Source organism: Thamnophis elegans, unplaced genomic scaffold (assembly GCF_009769535.1).
Source record: "Thamnophis elegans isolate rThaEle1 unplaced genomic scaffold, rThaEle1.pri scaffold_293_arrow_ctg1, whole genome shotgun sequence".
Classification (NCBI taxonomy): Eukaryota; Metazoa; Chordata; class Lepidosauria; order Squamata; family Colubridae; genus Thamnophis; species Thamnophis elegans.
In genome coordinates this window covers 3,884-28,806 of record NW_022473764.1, presented here as the reverse complement: position 1 = coordinate 28,806, position 24,923 = coordinate 3,884, and the positions used below count along the sequence as shown (strand labels likewise).

At 49.9% G+C, this 24,923-nt stretch overlaps 1 protein-coding gene across 1 annotated transcript in view; it reads right to left on the bottom strand.

Annotated features, from left to right (window-relative positions):
* Positions 1-24,582, bottom strand: part of ALMS1 (ALMS1 centrosome and basal body associated protein) — a gene marked incomplete at its 3' end in the record, with an annotated part of 29,069 nt that extends 4,487 nt beyond the window's left edge. Inside the window, exons 1-10 of the mRNA XM_032238555.1 lie at positions 24,454-24,582; positions 23,803-23,989; positions 20,828-20,948; positions 17,285-19,505; positions 16,051-16,204; positions 12,094-13,401; positions 9,225-9,352; positions 3,763-5,404; positions 2,226-2,351; positions 342-524 (exon numbers count right to left, since the gene is read on the bottom strand). Of these exons, the coding sequence (XP_032094446.1) occupies positions 342-524; positions 2,226-2,351; positions 3,763-5,404; positions 9,225-9,352; positions 12,094-13,401; positions 16,051-16,204; positions 17,285-19,505; positions 20,828-20,948; positions 23,803-23,989; positions 24,454-24,462 (6,079 nt within the window). The remainder of the gene's footprint in view (positions 1-341; positions 525-2,225; positions 2,352-3,762; positions 5,405-9,224; positions 9,353-12,093; positions 13,402-16,050; positions 16,205-17,284; positions 19,506-20,827; positions 20,949-23,802; positions 23,990-24,453) is intronic.
* Between the last annotated feature and the right edge of the window lie 341 nt (positions 24,583-24,923).

Below are 24,923 nucleotides of genomic sequence, written 5' to 3'. Positions count from 1 at the left end.
AGCTGATAACTGTCAGACGGCCCTGGCCCCTTCTCTGCCTCCGACACAGAGCCCTCCTCAGAGCCTTCCCCAGACTCCAGGACTGGCCCATCTTCCTCCCCAACCTCCTCACTGTCCGAATCTGCTGCCAGGTCTGCTAGTGGGTTAAAACACACACATGGCCCTCCTGAGCTCCATTTTCGCTGGAGCCTGGGAGGGCTGCCCCCGACACAAGTGATGTCACGTTGGCCACACCCACCCTGGTTCCTCCCCCCCCCCCCCAGAGGTCAAACTCAACCCTGATGCGACCCTCAATGAAATCAAGTTTGACCCCCTGCTCTAAAGCACCAGGAAGGTCTCACCTCTGGGCCCGCCTGGGGTTGTCGTTGCCGTTGCTGTTTTCTCCTCCATCCAGCCCACCCTGGGAGCCGCCTTCTTACTATAAATGCCCTCTTTGTGTTTGACGATTGCCGTGTCCGACGGATGATCCTTCCTCGAACCCAGCACCTGCGGGGGGAAGTCTGGAGGGACGGCATCGTTGGAGCCTATTTGGGAAGAAAGCCGTAGGGAGAACGTTCAGAAAGAGAGAGAAGCCGGGCCGGAAAAGGCAGCAAATCGGATTAGACACAGAGCGACAAAGCCTATAATCACACCAGGCGGCCAAAAGGGGCTGCAGAACTGCCAGAATACGGGATGATTTTTAAGAGAGACGGGTGGAGGGCTGGGAGGGCTGTAGGTCCCGCTCGTATCCCAAGACGTTTCCAGTCTGTGGAGATTCTCCCTCATCCGGGTCACGGCTGTCCCAACGGTGCCTTTGGAAGAAAGCAAGGAGAGGGAGGAATGGAGGAGGAAGGAAAGGAAGGAAGAAAGGAAAGAAGGGAGGAGGGAGGGAGGAAGGAAGGAGAGGGAGGAATGGAGGAGGAAGGGAAGGAAGGAGGGAGGGAGGGAGGAAGGAGAGGGAGAAAGCAAGGAGAGGGAGGAATGGAAGATGAAGGAAGGGAAGGAAGAAAATAAGGAAAGAAGGAAGGAAGGAAGGAAGGAAGGAAGGAAGGAAGGAAGGAAGGAAGGAAGGAAGGAAGAAGGGAGGAAGGAAGGAGAGGGAGGAATGGAGGAGGAAGGGAAGGAAGGAAGGGAAGAAAGGAAAGAAGGGAGGAGGGAGGGAGGGAGGAAGGAGAGGGAGGAATGGAGGAGGAAGGAAGGGAAGGAAGGAAAGAAGGGAGGAGGGAGGGAGGGAGGAAGGAGAGGGAGGAATGGAGGAGGAAGGAAGGGAAGGAAGGGAAGAAAGGAAAGAAGGGAGGAGGGAGGGAGGGAGGAAGGAGAGGGAGGAATGGAGGAGGAAGGAAGGGAAGGAAGGAAGGAAGGAAGGAAAGAAGGGAGGAGGGAGGGAGGCAGGGAGGAAGGAGAGGGAGGAATGGAGGAGGAAGGAAGGGAAGGAAGGAAGGAAGGAAGGAAGGAAGGAAGGAAGGAAAGAAGGGAGGAGGGAGGGAGGAAGGAGAGGGAGGAATGGAGGAGGAAGGAAGGGAAGGAAAGGAAGGAAGGAAAGAAGGGAGGAAGGGAGGGAGGAAGGAGAGGGAGGAATGGAGGAGGAAGGAAGGGAAGAAAGGAAGGAAGGAAAGAAGAAAAGAAGGAGGGAGGGAGGGAGGAAGGAAGGAGAGGGAGGAATGGAGGAGAAGGGAAGGAAGGAGGGAGGGAGGAAGGAAGGAAGGAGAGGGAGGAATGGAGGAGGAAGGGAAGGAGGGAGGGAGGAACGAAGGAGAGGGAGGAATGGAGGAGGAAGGGAAGGAAAGAGGGAGGGAGGAAGGAAGGAAGGAGAGGGAGGAATGGAGGAGGAAGGAAGGAAGGAAGAAAATAAGGAAAGAAGGAAGGAGGGAGGAAGGAAGGAAGGAGAGGGAGGAATGGAGGAGGAAGGAAGGGAAGAAAGGAAGGAAAGAAGGAAGGAAGGAAAGCAACTATACTTTCTTGTTTTTCCTTTGAAGACATTTCCCTTCTCATCCAAGAAGCTTCTTCAGCTCTGACTGGACGGTGGGGAATGAAGGACTGATATTCCTTGCAGACAGAGGGTCATTTGCATCCGTTTAGAGCAGGGGTGTCCAAACTTGGGAACTTTAAGCACGGCTGGCTGGGGAATTCTGGGAATTGAAGTCCACAAGTCTTAAAGTTCCTACGTTTAGACACTCCTTGAGGCCCCTTGGAGGTTTCTCTGTGCCCTCAGTTGGGGGCTCGGAGGTCAGCGGAAGGCGGCCTACCTGAATGGGAGCTCTCCACGGTGGTCTCGGACCGGACCCTCGAGATCCTCAAGGTTTCTTTCCCGCAGGGAACGTAATACACCTCCGAGCAGCCGGGAGGTTTGTAAGGCAGCACCAATGGCCGGTCTGAAGGAACAAAACCCGGAGTCCGGTTACTGTCAGGGGAATGTTTCTCGGAGGCCTGGCAAGCGGCCATCGACAGGCACAGAGAGATCAACAACATTGGCGTACCTCGCTAGAAAAAGAGGGAGAAGGCAACGGCCAAAAAAGGAAAGGAAAAAAAAAAAAACACAAAACGGCTCCTCACCAGCAATCAACCACCTATAAGCCAAAGCCAGACCCCCCGCGGGACTTTCGGACGTTGTACGTTGATGCTTAAGCAAGGAAGCAGGAATGAGCTTTCCTAGGCAGGCAGAGGCCTAATGACTCCAAAGACAGAAGCTGACACAGATCAGGGGGCTGGGGGCTGCAACCCCCAGGAAGGGGTATCGGTTAAGGGGATTTTGACCCACCGTACCTTTCTTGCCACAGTTGTTAAGTGAATCACTGCAGTTGTTATGTTAGTAACATGGTTGTTAAATGAACCTGGCTTCCCCGGCAACTTGGCTTGTCGGGAAAGAGAGGGGGGGGGGGGAGAGAGAGAGAGAGAGAGAGAGAGAGAGAGAGAGAGAGAGAGATAAGGGAGGGACGGACTGACAGACAGATGACAGACAGAGATGGTAGATAGATTGGATAGATGATACTTAGGTAGGTAGGTAGGTAGATAATAATATGTATGTATGTATGTATGTATGTATGTATGTATGTATGTATGTATGAATGAATAGGAGAGAGAGAGGGAGAGGGATAGGGAGAGAGAGAGAGAGAAAATAGATAGATAATGATATATATCCATGTATGTATGTATAGAAGAGAGAGAAAGGGAGGGAGGGAGGGAGGGAGGGACTGACAGACAGATGACAGACAGATAGTAGATTGGATAGATGATACGTAGGTAGGTAGATAATGATATGTACGTATGTACGTATGTACGTATGTATCTATCTATCTATCTATCTATCTATCTATCTATCTATCTATCTATCTATCTATCTATCGGAGAGAGAGAGAGATCCAGAGATAGAGATAGATGATAGATATAGATGTTAGATGGATGGATGGATGGATGGATGGATGGATGGATGGACGGACGGACAGACGATAGACAAAGAGAGTGAGAGAGAGATGGTAGATAGATGGTAGATTGGATAGATGATACGTAGGTAGGTAGGTAGATAATGATATGTATGTATGTATGTATGTATGTATCTATCTATCTATCTATCTATAGGAGAGAGAGAGAGAGAGATACATAGATAGATATAGATGATAGATATAGATGTTAGATGGATGGATGGATGGATGGACAGACAGATGATAGACAAAGAGAGTGAGAGAGAGATGGTAGATAGATGGTAGATTGGATAGATGATATGTAGATAGGTAGGTAAGTAGATGATTGATAGATTGAAGAGACAGACAGACAGACATTTCTCACCTCCAGCTTGTCCATCCAAAGCAGAGATCTTGGGGAGACCAAGCATCGTGTCGTCGGGGTTTGGGGGACTCTTGGGACGATCGGGAGCTTCCCCGTTCTCAGCAGAGACAAAGATTTCGGCAGAATAGGTGGTCTTCTGCGGGCTTTCCGTGGTGATTTGAGTGATGGCATCCGAAGACATCCACTCGGTTTGGGAAGAAGCCGTCGCCTTCAGGCTGTCACTTGCCCTTGAGCTCCGTGTCCCGGCGTCTGCTACACCACCACGGATTGCCCGGGACTCTTGAACGTGCTGGTGTAGGGCTGGTTCACCCCCCTCTGGAACCTCTTGAGATGATGCCTCTCGGGAGAAGTAGGAGGATCCTTGAGCCTTTCGCTTCGATACTGTGGGCTTGGAGGACGGACCGGGGACATCTGAAGCGTTTGGCTTAAGAACCTCCACCTGCCTCCCTTCTGGACCAGCTTCCGCGGGTCCCAAAAGGTCCAATTCCACACGCTTGGGGGAGAGAGTAAGGTGGACACCAGACAAGGCTTTCCTTGTGGGCGATAGAGGCGACACCGGCACAGCTGTGGAAATACAATCGAGGGAAGCGAAGTGTAACAGAGGAGTACTGCCATCGCCTCTACGCCTGGGCTTGTGTAAATACGAATCAGACGTGGACAAATCTTCTCGTATCGGCGTCTTTTCTTTGCGTGCGGGAAAAGGGAGCTTCGGAGCAGCACATCTTGCATCACCGGCCGAGAAATTCTGGGGACGCACATCGCCCGTCTTTGGCGGAGGCAATGGCCTTTCCAGGTTCGATCTGTTAGCGTAAGTATCGTCCAGCGTTTTCGCGTAGCGCCTCTGCTCGGCCCGACTTGGATCAGAAGGGTGCTCGTCCTCGTCAGTCTGTTGAACGAGGCCCTTTGGTTCAAGGCTTCTTCTTGGGGATTCCTTCGGAGAGGGGCCCCAATCTTCTCGGCGAGGGTCGTCTCTGGCCGCCTTGAGAGACCCAAGGGGAGGAGGACAGACTTTGGCGGAAGGAGATGCCACGTTCTTCTCTGACGTGAAGCCGGCGGGAGGGCAAGCTTTGTAACTTTGCAGCGGCGAGCTGTCCACCTTCTGCCGTTCCTGGGGGTTCGCGGGCCGGGTTTCCGGAGATACGAGATCGTGAGCGGGGGAAACGTCGGTGAGGACACTCCGGAGGACGCGGGAAGGAGAAGGCGACCTCCTCCGCGAGGCAAAAGTGATCGAGGTGATTTGAATGGCAGCTTCAACGGACGTGGAGCTCTCGGAGAGATGCAATGGGGCGGCTACGCTCCCTTCCTCTTGCGTGGGGGGCTTTGAGGCCCCCAGGAGATTAGTGTCCAAGGGAAGGTGAGAATTGGCTTTGGAGTCCAAGGCATTATCGGGAGGTGGCTGTAGTTGGCTGGAGATAGGAATGAGGGCACTGCGAGAGAGTTTAACCTCTGGCTCGGGTGTTAAGGAGCTCTCCGTCGCAGGGGCCGCGTTTTGCCCGGAGAACTCATCTAGTTCCAAACCATATTTCTGAAGGGCCTTTTGCAAGTCGGGGCCTCCTAGGTTCTGCAAGGAGCCCAACTCTACCGATGCAGCCGGGCTGAAGTTTGGAAGCTTCTGGAAGGTGCTGCTTCTCCATTGCTGGTTCTATTCAGAATTCAAAAAGGAAGAGATTCACAACAGGCAGATAAGAACACTAGCATACGGGGAGTTTAAATAGGAGTTTCTAAGGCCTATCTGGCAAAATGGGGGGCGGGGGGCGGTGTGAGTTGAATTTTTCATTTACCCCCAAATTCTCCGAGGAGAAGTACAGAGTTTGGGGACCTTGTGAGTGACTTTGGTCCAGGGGTAAAGGCACTAGGCTAGAAAGCAGGAGACTTTGGGCCAATCACCAGGAGACAGTGAGTTCTAGTCCTGCCTTAGTCATGAAAGCCAACTGGGTGACTTTGGGCCAAACACCAGGAGACAGAGAGTTCTAGTCCTGCCTTAGGCATGAAAGCCAACTGGGTGACTTTGGGCCAAACACCAGGAGACAGAGAGTTCTAGTCCCGCCTTAGGCATGAAATCCAATCACTAGGAGACGGTGAATTCTAGTCCCGCCTTAGACATGAAAGCCAACTGAGTGACTTTGGGCCAATCACCAGGAGACGGTGAGTTCTAGTCTTGCCTTAGGCATAAAATCCAATCACCAGGAGACAGTGAATTCTAGTCCCGCCTAAGGCATGAAAGCCAACTGGGTGACTTTGGGCCAAACACCAGGAGACAGAGAGTTCTAGTCCCGCCTTAGGCATGAAATCCAATCACCAGGAGACGGTGAATTCTAGTCCCGCCTTAGACATGAAAGCCAACTGGGTGACTTTGGGCCAATCACCAAGAGACAGAGAGTTCTAGCCCGGTCATAGACATGTCAGCTGGATGGGTGAATTTGGGCCAATCACCAGGAGACAGAGAGTTCTAGTCCCACCTTAGGCATGAAAGCTAGCTGCATAACTTTGGACCAATCATTCTCTCTCTCTCTCCGCCTAACCCACCTCACAGGATTGTTGTGGTGGGGCAAAAGAGGAGGAGGAGGAAGATGAAGGTGTGTTGGATATTTGCCGCCTCGACTTAGTTGCAAAAATAATAAAGGTGAGATACAAATTAAATGAATATTAATGATAATATATAAAGTATCCCAATTTAAATCCTCTCCAGAAATTCTGATATTTATTTTCTAGGAATCGGTGCCGGCTTCAGCTACCTTTCTGGAGACAGAAACGTGAAAAGATGCCATCAGGCCGCAAAACCAACACGGAAGAAGCAAGAAATAAACCGTAAAGACTGCGAAGAGCCGCATAAAACAGGGGTGGGCTAAGCGTTTGCTTCCATTCTCACCCGTTACGTGCCATCTTTAATAGAAAATAAAAATACAGCCATCGTTGCTTGCTTTCCATAAAGAATAGTATAACCGCTCAGCGATTAGCACACATCAGATGCGTAAAGCTCCAAATTAAAAAAAAATAAATCCACGAGAAGCGAAGGAGAAACGAAGGAATCACAAAGGATGCTACAAAATAGGACAATTATGTGAACCGAAGACTGGAAGGCAACGAGGCTGGGCAGGTTTCCCAGGAGGAAAACACACACAGCGAGGGCGGCACAATAGAAACCATTTCTATTGTGCCTTGCATGCCAGGAGAGTGGCCCCGGTGTGAGTCATGCCCAGAAAGCTGATTTAATTCACCTGCCAAAGCGGATAACGCATAAAGATGTTGAGGTGTTGCTTTTAAATCTTTCGATTGGGTGCGACATTTCTCTTAGCAGGAAGTGAGCTCGGGAGCCAAAGCACCCAATTTCTCTCTGCAACCCTTCGGAGAGATTCCTTCTATCGGTCTATCAATCATCTAACTAATCGTTCTCTTCTCTTCTATATACTATTCTGTTTTATCTATCTGATTCTATAATATTCTATTCACGATTCATCTCCCTCCTATCTCCCCCCCTCCTCTCTATCCATCTATTCCTATCTATCTATCTATCTATCTATCTATCTATCTATCTATCTATCTATCTATCTATCTACATCCATATCTATACCAATACCAGTACATCTATCTATCTATCTGTCTGTCTGCTATCTATCTATCTATCTATCTATCTATCTATCTATCTATCTATCTATCATCTATCTATCTACATCCATATCTATACCAATACATCTATCAATCTATCTATCTATCTATCTATCTATCTATCTATCTATCTATCTATCTATCTATCATCTATCTATCTATCTATCTATCTATCTATCTATCTATCTATCTACATCCATATCTATACCAATACATCTATCTATCTATCTATCTATCTATCTATCTATCTATCTATCTATCTATCTATCTATCTTTCTATCTATCTGTCATCTATCTATCTATGTATCTCTCTCTCTCTCTATCTATCCATCCATTTATCTGTCTGTCCGTCCAGTCATCCATCTACCTACTCTCTCTCTCAATGTATCATTCTTTCCTATCTATCTGTCTGTCGGTCCATCCATCCACCTACCTCCCTATCTAATATATTAACATTTCCATTAATATTAATGGAAAAGATGCATTTTGTCTTATGAAAAAGGACCTTCGAATGTACTTTGCAGGGAGAACGGTGACGTTTCTTTTGAAAGCTTTTTCTTCCCATGAACGGGACACATTCAAGACGGTATCAGGACTGGCTGTTACCAAATACTCTTTTACTGTATGCTTGCAAGGGAAGGAAGGAAGGAAGGAAGGAAGGAAGGAGATATATGTATGTATATATGTAAGGAAGGAAGGAGATGGAAGGAGAGAAGGACAGGAAGGAAGGAGATGGAAGACAGGAAGGAGAGGAAGGAAGATGTATGTATGGAAGGAAGAAAGGAAGGAGATAGAAGGAAGAAGAGGAGGGAAGTAAGGAGATGGAAGGAAGGAGAGGAAGAAAGGAAGGAGATGTATGTATATATGTATGTAAGGAAGGGCAGAAGGAAGGAGATGGAAGGAAGGAGATGGAAGGAAGGAGAGAAAGAGGAAGGAAGGAGATGGAAGACAGGAAGGAGAGGAAGGAAGGAGATGTATGTATGTATGTATGTAAAGAAGGAAGGAAAGAAGGAAGGAAGGAAGGAAGGAAGGAAGGAAGGAAGGAAGGAAGGAAAACGAATGTAATTAATATTGCCTCCACTTGCTTTTTGGGGAGCTGATCAGATGTAGACAACCTCAGGCCCCTTTCACAAAGAAAAGCCAGGACCACATCAATCAAACAGAGCCTGGACAGCTGTCAGTCCAAGAGCCCAAGAGCCCTCCTTCAGAAAGAAGCATGCAGAAGCCCCCATCTGGGTTCATCCACCTCCTGTGACGGGACAGTTTTGCTAGCAATTAAGAAAAGGAAGGAAGGAAGGAAGGAAGGAAGGAAGGAAGGAAGCAGGGAGCATTCGTGTGCCTGCTTCAAAACACACCGGAAAGCCACACCAGGAAGCTCACCCCAGGGCCAGCCCAAGCCCCATAGCCGTCCTCAGCTCAGGCTGGAAACAGACAAGACCATTATCAGATGGGGATGCTATGAGTTATACAATGATTTTAAGAAGAACTTTACAAGGGTTATTTAGATCAGTGTTTCTCAACCTTGGCAACTTGAAGATGTCCGGACTTCAACTCCCAGAATTCCCCAGCCAGCGAATGCTGGCTGGGGAATTCTGGGAGTTGAAGTCCAGACATCTTCAAGTTGCCAAGGTTGAGAAACACTGATTTAGATGGACGTTTCATCTCAACCAGGGTCGCATTATTGGAAAGACTGTATCCTGAGTAAACTTTTCCTGCCCCCCCCCTTCTTTTATTACTTAGAAAATTGCTGATGAGAAAAGTTTCCTGCAAGCAAAAAAATGTCCTATTAGTCTAGTTCTCAATGCTTCTTTAATTGCCGTTGTCCCGTCTCCCTCCCAGCCAGTTTGGGGATTTACCTCCAGATGTCCCGTTTCTCCAGAAGACGACAGCTGCTCCCTCATCTGTTGTATCAACTGCCTGTCTTCCTTGGTCAGTTCAGGAATGAAGAAGTGAGGCTCCGTAGCCAGTTTCAGTCTCACCCAGGCTGTGAGAGGGAGAAAGGCGGAGGGAGAGAGAGAAAGGGAAAGAGAAAGGGGGGGAAGAGAGAGGGAAAGAGAGAGGAGAGAGAGAAAAGGAGAGGGAGGGAGAGGAGAGATTGAGAGAGAGGGAGAGGGAAAGAGAGGGGGGAGGGAAAGGAAGAGATGGAGAGAGAGGGAGAAGGGAAGGAGGGAGAAAGGCGGAGGGAGAGAGAGAAAGGGAAAGAGAAAGGGGGGAAGAGAGGGCAAGAGAGAGGAGGGAGAGAAAAGGAGAGGGAGGGAGAGGAGAGATTGAGAGAGAGGGGGGGGAGGGAAAGGAAGAGATGGAGAGAGAGGAAGAAGGGAAGGAGGGAGAAAGGAGGGAGAGAGAGAAAGGGAAAGAGAAAGGGGGGAAGAGAGGGAAAGAGAGAGGAGAGAGAGAAAAGGAGAGGGAGGGAGAGGAGAGATTGAGAGAGAGGGAGAGGGAAAGAGAGGGGGGAGGGAAAGGAAGAGATGGAGAGAGAGAGAGGAAGAAGGGAGGGAGAAGTAGGGAGGGAGGCAGAGGGAGATAGAGGAAGGGAAAGGAAGAGATGGAGAGGCAGAGAGAGGAGGAAGGGGGAGGGGGGGAAAGGGAGGAAAGGAAAAAAGAGATAGAGAGACAAGAGGGGCAGAGGAAAAGAGAATGGGAAAGAAAGGGAGAGGAGAGAAAAGGAGAGGGAGAGAGGGATTGAGAGAGAGGCAGAGGGAAAGAGGGAGAGGGAGGAAGGGAAAGGAAGAGACATAGAGAGAGCGGGGAGGGAGAAGGAGGGATGGAGGCAGAGGAAAAGATAGGGAGAGAGAGGAAGAGATGGAGAGGCACAGGGAGAGGGAGAGAGAAGGAGGGAAGGAAAGGGAGAAAAGGAGAGGGAGGAAGGGAAAGGAAGAGATAGAGTTGGAGAGACAGAGGGACAGAGGGAGGAGAGAAAAAGAGGGAGGAAGGGAAAGAGTTACATTCACTTAACAGCCCCGTTACTCCCTTTACAAAGGACAGAGGTTCACTTAACGACGGCGGCAAGCAAGGTCGCAAAATGGGGCCAAACTCCGCTCCCGTCTGTCTCGCCTGGCAACAAGAAACGTTTGGCCACCACTGTGGACGTAAGTCGAGGACTCCCTGTGGCCGCAGCTGGTTTCTCCTCAGTTGTTTTGCAAACTGATTCCTAATTACGGAAAAGATCAATTATAGAAACCTCCGAAGGGGCAAACTCCCAGGGGACATAATTGTCTTTGGCAGCCAAGCAAGTCTTGGAAAATCCTCCTTTCTTTCCAAAATCAGTTGAAAAGAAAAAAGGAAGGAAGGAAGAAAAAAAAAAGAACAATCTGGCACGGCCAGGTTGGACCCAATTAACCAAGGAATATTAAGGCTCTGAGTTCCAGTCCAGGCAACAAAAGCCGGCTGGGTGGCTTTGGGCCGATTGTCAGGAGACGGGGAGTTCTAGTTGTGCTTTAGCCATCAAAAACAGTCGGGTGACTTGGGACAGTCGCTAGGAGATTGTGAGTTCTAGGCCCGCCTTAGCCCTGAAAGCCGGCTGGGTGACTTTCAGCCAATTGCTAGGAGATTGTGAGTTCTAGTCGGCTTCCCTTTCCCCCCATTATTTGGGCATACCAGGTGCTTTGACAAAAGAAAAAATACTTAATCATTGCCCTGGCTCAGCTGATAAGGGAGGAGAACTTGTGGCTTAGAGGTTAATATAACTGCTTAATATGTAAAAACAGCCCAGGTTCGAATCCCAGCGAGGGTATGGCTAGCTGATGAGAGCTAAATAGCTTGAAATAGATTTATACTAGTCTCCCTTCATTTATTTATCAGCAACATATCTATCTATCTATCTATCTATCTATCATCTATCTATCTATTATCTATCTATCTATTATCTATCTATGTATCTATTATCTATTACCTATCTATTATCTAACTATCATCTAACTATCATCTATCTATCTATCTATCATCTATCTATTATCTATCTATGTATCTATTATCTATTACCTATCTATTATCTATCATCTAACTATCATCTATCTATCTATCTATCTATCTATCTATCTATCTATCTCTATCATCTATCTATCTATCTATCTATCTATCTATCTATCTATCTATCTATCTATCTATCTATCTATTATCCATCTCTATCATCTATCTATCTATTATATATCATCTATCTATCATCTATCTATCTATCTATCATCTATCTATCTATCTATCTATCTATCTATCTATCTATCTATCATCTATCTATCTATCTATCTATCTATCTATCTATCTATCTATCTATCTATCTATCTATCTATCTATCATCTATCATCAATGGCTTTCTGTGTGTATGTTCCAGATAACTCTGGAACACCTCGAGCAATTTCAACCAAACTTGGTACACAGATTATTTACTCTCTGGAAACAAATACTGTGGGGGTAAGACATCCCTAACACCCCACGGGGTGTGTCTTCTGTTAAGATACAGCCTGTTGTGCCGTAAAATGGCTTCCACTGTACAGCGCAGTGGAGTTGCCATGGTAACAGCTTCACAGTAGTCCACAAGGGGGCTCCCTCTGGTAAGGGGGGAAATTCAACCTTAGAAATTACGTTTGGTCCGGACGCTTGTAAATGTCTAGTACGGGATTGGGATAAACAAATATTCGGGCAATGCCGGGTTAACAGCTAGTAAAATAAATAAAATGCGACAAATAAACGTAACCAATTAATAAGCCACACAACATGGCAGCTCCTTACCACGGGCTTTTTCTTCTTCTTCCTCTACGCTCCGGAGTATCTGGGTTGCATGCAGCACAGGCTGTTCCTCTTCCAGGAGGGTTTTAACCCTTACCATCAACGAGTCCATACTGCTGCCGGTATCGCTTCTTTGGGCCCCGCCTTCCCCTCTGAGGAACGCTGAACCAGCAGATGACACGGAGGACTCTTTCGGAGCTGACCCATCGCGTTCCTCCGCCGTCTCCATCCAGGGCGCTCGGTCGATCGCAGGACGTCCGTACTGGAGAAGTTTCTTCATTCGGATGCCCAGAGAGTCCACGCTGCTGCTGTTGGTGCTTTCCTGAGAGCCGCCAATCTCTTTCGGACGACTTTCCTCGACGCACGGGAAACCTCTCAAGAGTTTAGCCACGTCGTCCATATTGGACACAGATTGGATCTCTTGGAGGTTGGGAGAAGGGCTTGCTTGGATGTCTGGACATCTGTCTGTTGGAAGCGGAAGACTCTGGTTCACAGACGCCCTGGTGCAACCTTCGGGATCTGACCGCGTGATGGGTTTTGTCATCCCACGGTCTTCGTTGGCTTTCTGGGATCCCGACCTGAGCTCTTGAGATACCATTGGCTCCTTGTTGAATACGTCCACCAGCTGCAGATCTTCCCAATTTAAACTACCGGTGATCTCCTGCTTGGCCATGCTCCCGTCCCATGACCAACCTCTTTGGATCTCGCTGGATCCGGGACCTCCGTATAAATCGCCTCGATCGATCTGTTTTAACGAGCCAGAAGAAGAGCTGGATAAACGATATCTGAATTTTCCGCTTGAAGGTCTGGAGTCTACCTCGGATGGGAGCTTCTGGCTCTCTTCTGGGGCGTCTGACCCTATGAAGGAATCCTTTCTCCCTCCCCCTGGAATTGAGCTGAAAGATCGCGCAATTTCTTCGCTTGTAGGTTTCTCATCGTTGTCCTGAGACGAAGCGCCGGGTTTTACTCGACTCGCGCCAAGTTGGTTCGGGCCCAAATTGTCCTCTGGCGACGCCACGCGTCTTGTGGATCTTTGCCCGGCCGAGTTGGAGGGAGATCCTGGGATGACGTGAGTCCCTTCAGTTGAAACAGGAGCGGGTGGGGACTCGGGAACGGACACGTTGAGAGGCGGCGCGATAGCATGAGGTTTCCAAGGAGAGCTGCTCGGCTGGAGGAGATCTCTGGTGTGTTGCGGAGAAGGCTTGGCGGGCTGCCATGTGTCAGAGTCAACGGCCGAACCTGCCAGAGCGGAGCCACTGAGCAGCGAAGAGTTGAAGGTTGTCTGCGTGGCGTCTTTCACCGACTGCGAGTCTTTGGGAAGGAAAGGAAAGGATGTCAGATTGCCTGTTAAGGTCGATTCCTGTAAAATCTTGTTGTCAGATAACAAAACAAACACAGTACGTTGCCGGTAGGGATTCCAGGAGAAGAAATCGCTTCAAGCATGTCAGATAAACATCAACACATGAAGATCAACTGTTATCAAAGGGAGTCCTTGACTTACAACCATTCACTTTATGGCTGTCCGAAGTTACAATGGCGCCGGAAAAAAATGATTTGGGACCATTTTTACATCGCAGCATCCTTGTGGTCAGGATGAGATCAAATTTCAGACGGTTGCATAACCGACTCCTATTTATGACAGTCGCAATGGGTCACGCGATCCCCTTTTGCGACCTTCGGGCAAGCAAACTCCATGGGGAAGCCAGATTCGCTTAACCACCGGGTTACTAATTTGACAACCACAGGGATTCGCTTAACAACTGGGGGAGGAAAGGTCGTACAGTGGGGTAAAACTCACTTCATCACTGTCTCGGTTAGTGACAGAAATTTTGGGCTCAACTGCGGTTGTAAGTTGAGAACTACCTGTTATATGTTAACGGTGGTGACAGCGGTGGGTTCCGGATCCCGGGGCAACCGGTACGGTGCAATGGGGCCCGGCGTCCACCACATGAACATGCACAGCACGCGCACGCGCCCTTACCTCCTCAGATGCTCCGCGACGCCTCTGCAACGCTCCGGTTGTTAGCGAAGTGTTGCGCAGGCGCCGTACGCTTTGTGCGCGGAAGAGTTCAAATACAGGTAAGGATGGCGGGTGGGTGGGCCCTCCGGAGCACCGTACCAGAACGGTACCCGTACCGGGGCATACCGCCTGCAACCCACCATTGATAGTATAGTAACACAGTATATATAGTATACGATATATAAGAGCCGAGGTGGCGCAGTGGTTAAATGCAGCTCTGCAGGCTACTTCAGCTGACTGCAGTTCTGCAGTTCGGCTGTTCAAATCTCACCGGCTCAAGGTTGACTCAGCCTTCCATCCTTCCGAGGTGGGTAAAATGAGGACCCGGATTGTTGTTGGGGGCGATATGCTGACTCTGTAAACCGCTTAGAGAGGGCTGAAAGCCCCATGAAGCGGTATATAAGTCTAACTGCTATTGCTATTGCTATATAGCACATAGAATACAGTATATAGTAAACAGCATATAGTATCAATCTTATTCACTTTCAAGACTTTTTTTTCTGCTATCTATTCGAAATGGACTGTGATTAATACCGTATTTCCCCAAAAATAAGATCCCACGAAATACGGCCTTGGGCTTATTATAGGGGGAGAGCTTATTATTTTCTGGGGCAGGCGAGAAGCGAGGCGTGCCTTTTAACCTTTGCATCTCCGTCGCGTTCCTCGCCACTGTGTCCAGGGAAGCCGCTGTTAAAAAAAACCCAACCCTTCTCGCGAGTTCTATCAAACTTCTTGAAGTCGCGAGAAGGGTTTCTTTTTTCTCTTTTGCCGGGGGCTTCCCTGGACACAATGGCGAGGAACGCGGGGGACTTGCAGCCCAACACCTCCAAACCTCGCCCCAATGGTAAAGGCCGCCTACCTGGTTCCCTTCCCCGCCGTCCCTTTAGCGAGGAATTGCAGGGGTGGGGGGAGAAGCGAGGCGCGCCTCTTCCCTTTCCAGATCTGTCGCGTTCCTCGTCCTTTCGTCCAGTGAAGCCCCTTGTAAAAAAAAAAACTCGCAAGTTGAGCATGAGGGTTTTTTTTTTTTTTTTTACAAGGGGCTTCCCTGGACGAAAGGGGAATTGGATTGGATTGGATTTATTACATTTATATGCCGCCCTTTTCCCCAAAGGGGACTCAGGGCGACTCACAATTCAATCAGGGAAGGGGGTACAGACAGGGGGATAAAAAGACGAGACATAACAATACAAAATTTAAAAACACACAACAACCATACCATTCGAGAAGGGGGGCAAAAACTCTTTAGCCCCAGGCCTGTCTGAACAGCCAGGTTTTAAGGGCTTTGCGGAAGGCCTGGAGGGTGGTGAGGGTTCGAATCTCCACGGGGAGCTCGTTCCAGAGGGTCGGAGCGGCCGCAGAGAAGGCCCTCCTCCGGGTAGTCGCCAGTCGGCATTGGCCGGGGAGGAACGCAGCGGAGCTGTCAGTCTCTGGTAGCACTAGGACGCACGTCTCGCTTCTCCCCCCACTGCTACCCCTCACTAAAGGGACGTCGGGGAAGAGCAGCAGCCAGACAGCCATTATCATTGGGGCCCAGTGGGAGGTGTTCTTTTTGCGTGAGAGGGCACACATTATATACACATATATTACACACACACACACACACACGCTCTTGAGAGCAGGCATCAGAATTTCATTTTTAATGTGTGCGAGTGTGTACATAGAAAAAGTGACTAAAAAGGTTATCCTATCTTATATGCCCAAAGATGGAAAAATATTCATTCATTCATTCATTCATTCATTCATTCATTCATTCGTCTTTCTTTCATTCTTTCTTTCTTTCTTTCATTCATTCATTCATTCATTCATTCATTCATTCATTCATTCAGCCTGTCATATTTTGTTCTATTTTATGGCTGCCCAACTCAGCCCACCCCCCTAATGACTCCCAGACAGGCCTAATCCCCCCTCGGGTGAGACCCAAGACAGCTTCCCCACTCTACCTTCCGAGAGGTGCAGGCGGAAGACATCAGACGAGGCTTTCAGCGTCCGGAGCTCCGTGGGAGAGAATTCGATCTCGCGAATGGGTCCCCGAGGCAAAAACGGCGTCAGAATAGAAGAAGGTGACTGATCGATGCCCAGGTTGTGGAGGTACACCTGGCAGGAGACAGGGAGGGCGGGAAGAAGGAAGGCAACAAGGTTTGGCCTCGCACAAACCTCGGTTCAACGTTTCACCCCAAAACCCCATCATTTCACAAGGAGGCCCCAAAGATGCACATGGAAAAATAATTCCATTGCTAAATCCCTGCAGGAACCCACAGGTGACGTTTCAAGAGGACTTTGGGCCAATCACTAGGAGACGGGGAGTTCTAGTCCTGCCTGACACATAAAAGCCATCTGGATGACTTTGGGCCAATCACTAGGAGATGGGGAGTTCTAGTCCCACCTTAGTCATGAAAACGAGCTGAGTGACTTTGGGCCAATCACTAGGAAATGGGGAGTTCTAGTCCTGCCTGACGCATAAAAGCCATCTGGATGACTTTGGGCCAATCACTAGGAGATGGGGAGTTCTAGTCCCACCTTAGTCATGAAAACGAGCTGAGTGACTTTGGGCCAATCACTAGGAGACGGGGAGTTCTAGTCCTGCCTGACACATAAAAGCCATCTGGATGACTTTGGGCCAATCACCAGGAGATGGGGAGTTCTAGTCCCACCTTAGCCATGAAAACGAGCTGAGTGACTTTGGGCCAATCACTAGGAGACGGTGAGTTCTAGTCCTGCCTGAAACATAAAAGCCATCTGGATGACTTTGGGCCAATCACCAGGAGATGGGGAGTTCTAGTCCCACCTTAGCCATGAAAACGAGCTGAGTGACTTTGGGCCAATCACTAGGAGACGGTGAGTTCTAGTCCTGCCTGAAACATAAAAGCCATCTGGATGACTTTGGGCCAGTCACTAGGAGACGGTGAGTTCTAGTGCTGCCTGAAACATAAAAGTCATCTGGATGACTTTGGGCCAATCACCAGGAGACGGGGAGTTCTAGTCCCACCTTAGCCATGAAAACGAGCTGAGTGACTTTGGGCCAATCACTAGGAGACGGGGAGTTCTAGTCCTGCCTGACACATAAAAGCCGGCTCGGTGACTTTGGGCCAATCACTAGCAGACGGTGAGTTCTAGTCCCGCCTTAGCCCTTAAAGAACAGAAGAAGAATAAAAGGAAGGCCATGATGGTCCTTACCGGTATTCTCTCGTCAATATTGAGCTCGCTGTGATGGGAAGTTTGCAGTTCGTCTTCCAAACTGCTCTGCAGCTTGTTCAAAGCCGGAGGAGACCCGGACAACACTCTGGAACACAGCCTGAAATCCGTACAGCTGTCTGTTCCGGAATCGGTCTCTTGGTTTAAATCATCCGGGGAAAGATCTCTCAAGTAATCCATCCTCATTTCACCGGCCTGAAACCCACAGCCCGACGGTTCCCTCGCCTTCTCTTCGGGCCCCCGCAAGTCCTCTTTTCTCCCATCACATGAGCTGGTTTCCCCTCGTAGGAGCTCGGCCATCCTCCTGACCTCGATGAAAGTCTCCGAAGGTCTCCCCGTACTAACACTTTCCTCGTCGTTGGAGGCCGTAACGAAGACGGGAACGGCTCTGTAACTACGGCAAAGCGTGTCTTCCTCAGCCGGCATGGTTGGTTGGATCCGAGAGGCCGTGGAAGCGTCCGTGTGGACCTCGGCTTGCCGAAGAGCGTCGTCAGCTCTGTTTTCGTTCCCTACGTCTGTCCTCGAAATCTCTCGGCTGAGGGCGCTCACCGAGGTTTCCGACTGCGAGCGGGTAAAGGGCAATGCCCGCGGAGGAGGCTCCTTCTGGGAGCTGTGAAGATCGGTCATGGAGCTCGGCCCATAAAAAGGGGCAGCCTTAGGGTCAGCTAGACTCTGCTGCTTGAGCAGGATGCGGGTCAAGGAATCGGCGATCGCATCGTAGTCCTTCCGCCTGGGGGATACGCCACCTGGACCAGGCACGGGGGTCCCCAAACCGGACACTTCAGGCAGCTTCTCAACCGAATAGCTCAGGTGCCACGCTCTGACCTTTTCCTCGAAATTCAGAGAAGGCATGGACTGAAACCGGCCATTCAGAGGTTGAAGAGCGGAAAAACCGTCACCCTTGTCGTTTGGCACAGCCGGGGGGCCTTGCGACACAAAACTCTCTTTCGTGGGAAAGGGGCAGGGGTTTTGAAGAGGCTCCGTCGCTGAAGAATCGCGCGCATTGGTGTGCAGGGTCTTTGACATTTCTTCGTGCAAGCAAGAAAGAGGATGTTGAAATCCTGATCGGGATGGCAACGCCGCACCGGGCCCTTCGCGGTTCAAGGCTCTGGTTGTGCAAAAACCGGGCGTGGAATGATGAATCGGGTGAGCCAGGTGTACAAAGAAGGAGGCCTCGTCGAAAGGGGAGATTTCATTATTTCTGGGCTCTCTCTCTACTCTCCCGGAGAGCGTTAGTTCATTTTTTCTCACGCTGATCAGGTTGGATTTTGAGGCGTCCGTCCAATCGCTGATGTCTGCGGCCACCGGGATCGGCTGGAACGCCGGCGAAGCACGAGGTTTACTATCAACCGGAGCTTGTGTCAATTTTCGTTGGTCTTCTTCGGCCCTGCTTTGAAATTTCTCGCCCGCGTGCGGACGATTCGTGGTCAGAGATCTCTCGGGGATCACGCAAGAATCCATTGAACCAAGCCTAGGAGCCCTGGGGGACATCAAGGTTGGAGAAAGGTTTGCCGCGAACGTTTCCGGATCGCTAGCCCGTCTCCAGGTCTTTCCTGCCGTATCCGAAAGTGGCCGGGGTGACTCCGGTGGAGGGGTGGTTTGGCCTTTCGACTGGCGCAGTTCCAGCATCAGTTTGGGGGCTCTTTCCGACAGGTCCACGTTCACCATTAGCTGGTTAATTACGTTTTCTCCCGGATCCTTTCCCAAGCCACTTTTACACGGCGAGTCTCCGGAAGTCAGGAAGCCATCGTGCTTGGGAAAGCCCATCTCATCCTCCCGCAAGTCGAGGAGGAGAGGAGCCGGCAGGCTGTGGTCCAAACGGAACACCTCTTGGCTGGGTGCAGCTCTCCAATTTTCGTTCGGAAGGCGCTGTGTGGCCAGGGGTTGGTTGGGCCACATCGGTGAACATGGCACCTGTGAATTCTCCCCCTTGGGGTCTGGGGGTTTGGCACTGAGGTAAGCAGGCCAATGCTTCTGCTCCGCAGGGTTGTGTTCGGGGGAATTCAGTGGGTGCTGCGATAAGTAGCTGCCCAGGCTGGCGTTGTTTGGAGCCGTGAGGTTGAAAGGCAGGGGATGCTGGGAGAGAGAGGCCTCCCGGGAGGCCTCTGGGTCAACCTCCCGGGCTGCCAGTTGCACAGCTTCGCTGATGTGCAAACGTGCCGTGGGTCTCTCGGCGACGGCGGCTGAAACATCTGGAGTTGCTCTGGAATAGATGGAGGAGAAAGATCTTGTATTAACAATCCAACACGTCAATGGAAATCGTTTCTGGACACACACGCGCACACACACAGACTATAAGGTTTAGGTGGAGGGGTCCTTGGTGGTCCCAGCTTGGGGGTTTTCTTGCAGGCGTTTCGTGACCCAACTAGATAACATCGTCAGTGCCATAAGGGAGTGGGGCTTGTGGGATTAGAGGGGAAAGAGAGAAAGGAGGAGGAGGACGGAAACAGGAGAAGGAAGAGAAGGAGAAAGAGGGAGGAGGACAACTGTGGGGTCCTTGGTGGTCCCTGAGCTTGGTGGCTTTCTTGCAGGCGTTTTGTGACCCAACTAGGTAACAACATCAGTGCTAGAAATGGAGGGGGGGAGAGGAGGAAGACTTAGGGGTCCTCAGGGCTCTCTGAGCTTGGTGGTTTTCTTGCAGACATTTTATGAACCCACTAGGTAACATCATCAGTGGTAGGAGGGAGTGGGGTTGAGGAGGAGGTGGTAGTGGAGGAGGAGGAGGAGGAGGAGTGTGAGGTTCTTGGTGGTCTCTGAGCTTGGTGGTTTTCTTGCAGACATTTTATGAACCCACTGGATAACATCATCAGTGGAAGGAGGGAGTGGGGTTGAGGAGGAGGTGGTAGTGGTGGTGGTGGTGATGGTGGTGGAGGAGGAGGAGGAGGAGGAGTGTGAGGTTTTTGGTGGTCTCTGAGCTTGGTGGTTTTCTTGCAGACGTTTTATGAACCCACTAGGTAACATCATCAGTGGTAGGAGGGAGTGGGCTTGAGGAGGAGGAAGAGGAGGAGGAGGAGGAGGAGGAGGAGGAGGAGGAGGTGGTGGTGGTGGTTGTTGTTGTTCTTGGTGGTATCTGAGCTTGGTGGTTTCCTTGCAGATATTTCATTACCAAAGCAGGTAACCTCATCAGTGCTAAAAGGAAGAGGGGCTTTCCTCTCTATTTATATATTGCCCTGTCAATATACTTGAGAGTATTCTGAATAGTTCCTTGATGGTTCTGCCAACACTGACGGGTGACCCCTGCATAGAAACAGAGAGCAAACCCCACTCCCTTCTAACACTGATGATGTTACCAAGTTGGGTCACGAAACGTCTTCAAGAAAGCCACCCAGCTCAGAGAGCACCAAGGACCCCACAGTTCAACCCCGAGCTATAAATCTTCTCTTCTGCCAGCAAGTCAAATGTTACAGTGTGTGTGTGTGTGTTTGTGTTGTACATGATCTGGAAAGGATTTAAACGTCGCCACGATTAAACCGAACCAGACAACCGGTGCCTTACGGGGAAAAAAGATGCGGAGTTTAGCCTTACCTCAAGGGAGCAAAATCCAGGCCTGTTTGCTGACCGACAGTCTCGTTGAAGAAAGTCTGGCCCTGGGTTGCATTCGTCGTCAGCAGCGGGAGGTTGGGGGACAGCTGGCTATCCGCCATCTCTGTAAAAAAAACAATGACCCCACAATGACCATGATGACAAAAGGAAAGGGGCCAGTTTGCCAATCAACACAACTTACACGGCTAACAACCGTCGATTTAGTGGCCGTTGGAAGTGACAACTGAATAACTTCCTGACGCATTACGTTAAATGAGACCGTCAAGGGAATCTTGCCCCATTTGACGTCCTTTCTCGCCACACAAGTGGTCAATGAATCCCTGTGGTGGTGATTAAGTTGGTAACACAGTTGTTAAGGGGATCCCGTCTTCCCGGGTGACTTTGCTTGTCAGAAGGTCGCAAAAAGGGGACACTGCAACCGTCATAAAGAGGAGCCAGTGGCCAAGGGTCTGAATTTTCGCCACATGACTCCAGGGGATGCTGCAATGATCATTGGGGGGGGGGGGGGACGGTCATGCTGCTTTTTTCGGTGATGTCGTTGCTCCAAACAGTCACTAAACCAGTGTTTCTCAACCTTGGCCACTTGAAGATGTCCGGACTTCAACTCCCAGAATTCCCCAGCCAGCATTCGCTGGCTGGGGAATTCTGGGAGTTGAAATCCGGACATCTTCAAGTGGCCAAGGTTGAGAAACACTGCACTAAACGAACCGTTATAAGTTGAGAGCCTTTTGTAGATGGACTCCGCAATCTGGAAATAATCATTTTGGTTTGCTGACTGATAGAGGGAGAAATAAAAAAAACAGATTGCAGGCATCGGTCAATTTCCTCTTGGCCAATTCCCAGAGGAATCTGGAAATGTCCCGTCTCGTTTTAGCGGCCAATGAAGCATCATTAGCTGGGGGGGTGGGGAGGCTCTGTATTTGAAGACAAGCCAAAGGCGGGGGCTTCATATATATCCAACTTCCTCCGCTGGGAAAAGCTGCCCGTCATATATGCGGGGAGAGCATGTAGGTGGCTTATGTCTGCCTGCCTTCCTTTCCTGGGGAAACGCTAATCCTTTGGTTACTAGGCAGAACTGCCGGTGTAGGCGACACCGACTACTTAGCCCATCTCTCTCTTCCTTCCCTCCCTCCTTCTCTCTCTCTCTCTCCTCTCTTCTCCCTCCCTCTCCCCCTCTCTCTTTTCTCTCCCTCCTCTCTGCTCCCTCCCCACTCTCTCTCCTCTCTCTCTCTCCTCCCTTCCTCCCTCTCTCCTCTCTTCTCCCTCTCTCTCCTCTCTCTCTCTCCTTTCCCCTCCCTCCCTCCCTCTCTCTTCTCTCTCTCCTCCCTCCTGGCTGGGGGATTCTGGGAGCTGAAGTCCACAGGACTTCAAGTCACCAAGGTTGAGAAACACTGATATATATATATATTCCTCTAAGTGCCCCTCTATCTTGCTGCTATGGCAGCATGCCACCGGAGTCACAGCTGCTGGGAAAATGCCCGCTGGCACCTTGTCAACATGACATCATTTCACCTTTCCAGCTGAGGAGGCGCTTCTGGAAGATTTCAGTGCTTATATTTATATTTCTTTGACAGCCGATCTCCCCTTGCTCAGTTTCCCATGACAACCCCATCTCTAATTTGCTGGCACATCTCACCGGCGCACAAAGAGAGTGGCGAAAGAAACGGATGGCGGAAGGGGTGCCAGCAAATTTTTTTTTTTTTTTTTTTGGCTTGGAAGAATGAAGCCTTTTGACTGAAGGCTGAAGTCAACTGGAGGGCAAGGAAGGAAACGCAGATTGGCTTCCCTGCATTTCAGAGGAGGCAGGCATGAAAGCTATCACAGGGGCTTCCCAATTGCCCGGCAGAAGATTGTTCCTGAAGGAGAAATACCACGGACACGGAATAGCCTCCAACCTGAAGTTGCTCCTTGAAGATGGATGGATGGACTCCAACTCCCAGAATTCCCCATTCAGCATGTTTTAAGATAGATGGACTTCAACTCCCAGAATTCCACATTCAGCATGCTTTAAGGTGCATTGACCGACTCCCAGAATCCCCCAGCCAGCATGCTTTAAGACAGGTGGATTTCAACTCCCAGAATTCCACAGCTGACATGCATTAAGACTTTTGGATTTCAACTCCCAGAATTCCACAGCTGACATGCATTGAGATGCATGGACTCCAACTCCCAGAATTCCACAGCTGACATGCATTAAGACTTTTGGATTTCAACTCCCAGAATTCCACAGCCGACATGCATTAAGACTTCTGGACTTCAACTCCCAGAATTCCACAGCCGACATGCATTAAGATGCATGGACTCCAACTCCCAGAATCCCCCAGGCAGCATGCTTTAAGACAGGTGGACTTCAACTCCCAGAATTCCACAGCCGACATGCGTTAAGACTTTTGGACTTCAACTCCCAGAATTCCACAGCCGACATGTATTAAGACTTTTGGATTTCAACTCCCAGAATCCCCCAGCCAGCATGCTTTAAGACAGGTGGACTTCAATTCCCAGAATTCCACAGCTGACATGCATTAAGACTTTTGGATTTCAACTCCCAGAATTCCACAGCTGACATGCATTAAGATGCATGGACTCCAACTCCCAGAATCCCCCAGCCAGCATGCTTTAAGACAGGTGGATTTCAACTCCCAGAATTCCATAGCTGACATGCGTTAAGACTTTTGGATTTCAACTCCCAGAATTCCACAGCCGACATGCATTAATATGCATGGACTCCAACTCCCAGAATCCCCCAGCCGGCATGCTTTAAGACAGGTGGACTTCAACTCCCAGAATTCCACAGCCAACATGTCTGGCTGAAGAATTCTGGGGGTTGAAGTCCAGAAGTCTTAAAGTTGTCAAGATTGAGAAACCCTGCTCTAATGGTTTCTTTCCAAACTTTCCAAACCAACTTCTGTTAATGCCATTTTTTTAAAAAAACAAAAAAACAGGAGGGCAAAACTCACCCAAGATGGGGGAGTGGGTCATTCCAGACGCTTGAGGCCTTCCAAAATTGATGGTGGGAGTGAGCAGGCCTTCCTCCATAGTCGGGAATTCTGTTGTGTTGCAGCCCCCCGGGGTTTGGCCCAGCCTCCAACCCACGAGATTGCTGACATCGGTTTCGGCACAAGGACGATACCAGGCTTCTGGGTTCTGAAGGAAGAGGAGAAAACAATGATAGATTGGATGGATAGATTGATAGGTATGTATGCATGTATGCGTGTATGTATGTATGTATGTATGTACGTACGTACGTACATACATGCATATGTATAGATGATGGATGGATGGATGTATTGAGCCGAGGTGGCGCAGTGGTTAGAGTGCAGTACTGCAGCCACTTCAGCTGACTGTTATCTGCAGTTCAGCGGTTCTAATCTCACCGGCTCAAAGGTTGACTCAGCCTTCCATCCTTCCGAGGTGGGTGAAATGAGGACCCAGACTGTGGGGGCGGATGTGCTGACTCTGTAAACTGCTTAGAGAGGGCTGAAAGCCCTATGAAGCGGTATATAAGTCTAACTGCTATTGCTATGTATTGGTGTATGTATGTAAGTCGAAGGCTCCCCGCATTCCAACCGTATGCAAGGGAATGAAGGCGTTGAGCGTCTCACACCTACCTGAGTCATGAGAGACCTCTGCCTGATTGCTTCTCCCAAGGACACAACGCTGGCGTTTGAGATTTGGGTCCCGCTGCTACTTTGGCTCAGGAGCTCCTCTTTCAATCTGGGGTGCAGTGGCGTCGTTGCGATCGGCTGAAACACACAAAACCGTCTTAAAAGGAATCCTGCGTATCATCATCATCATCATTTAACGACCCCATAAACCCTGGCCAACTGAATGGAGCTAGCGAGTTTTTTACTGGCCGGATGCCCTGCCCTGTCGCCGGTGCGGAGTTCTGTTCAGCAGAGATACATTCTCAGTGTGCCCAGAGAGAGAGAAATATCTGCCTCTACCTAGGATTGAACTCACGGCCTCCTGATTGCGAGGCGAGAGCTCCGCCTCTCGGCCACCGCACCACTCACAAAATGAACCCTGCGTATATCAAGCTTCGATCTGTCCCAGGATATTTTAAGGCATATTTTTAAGA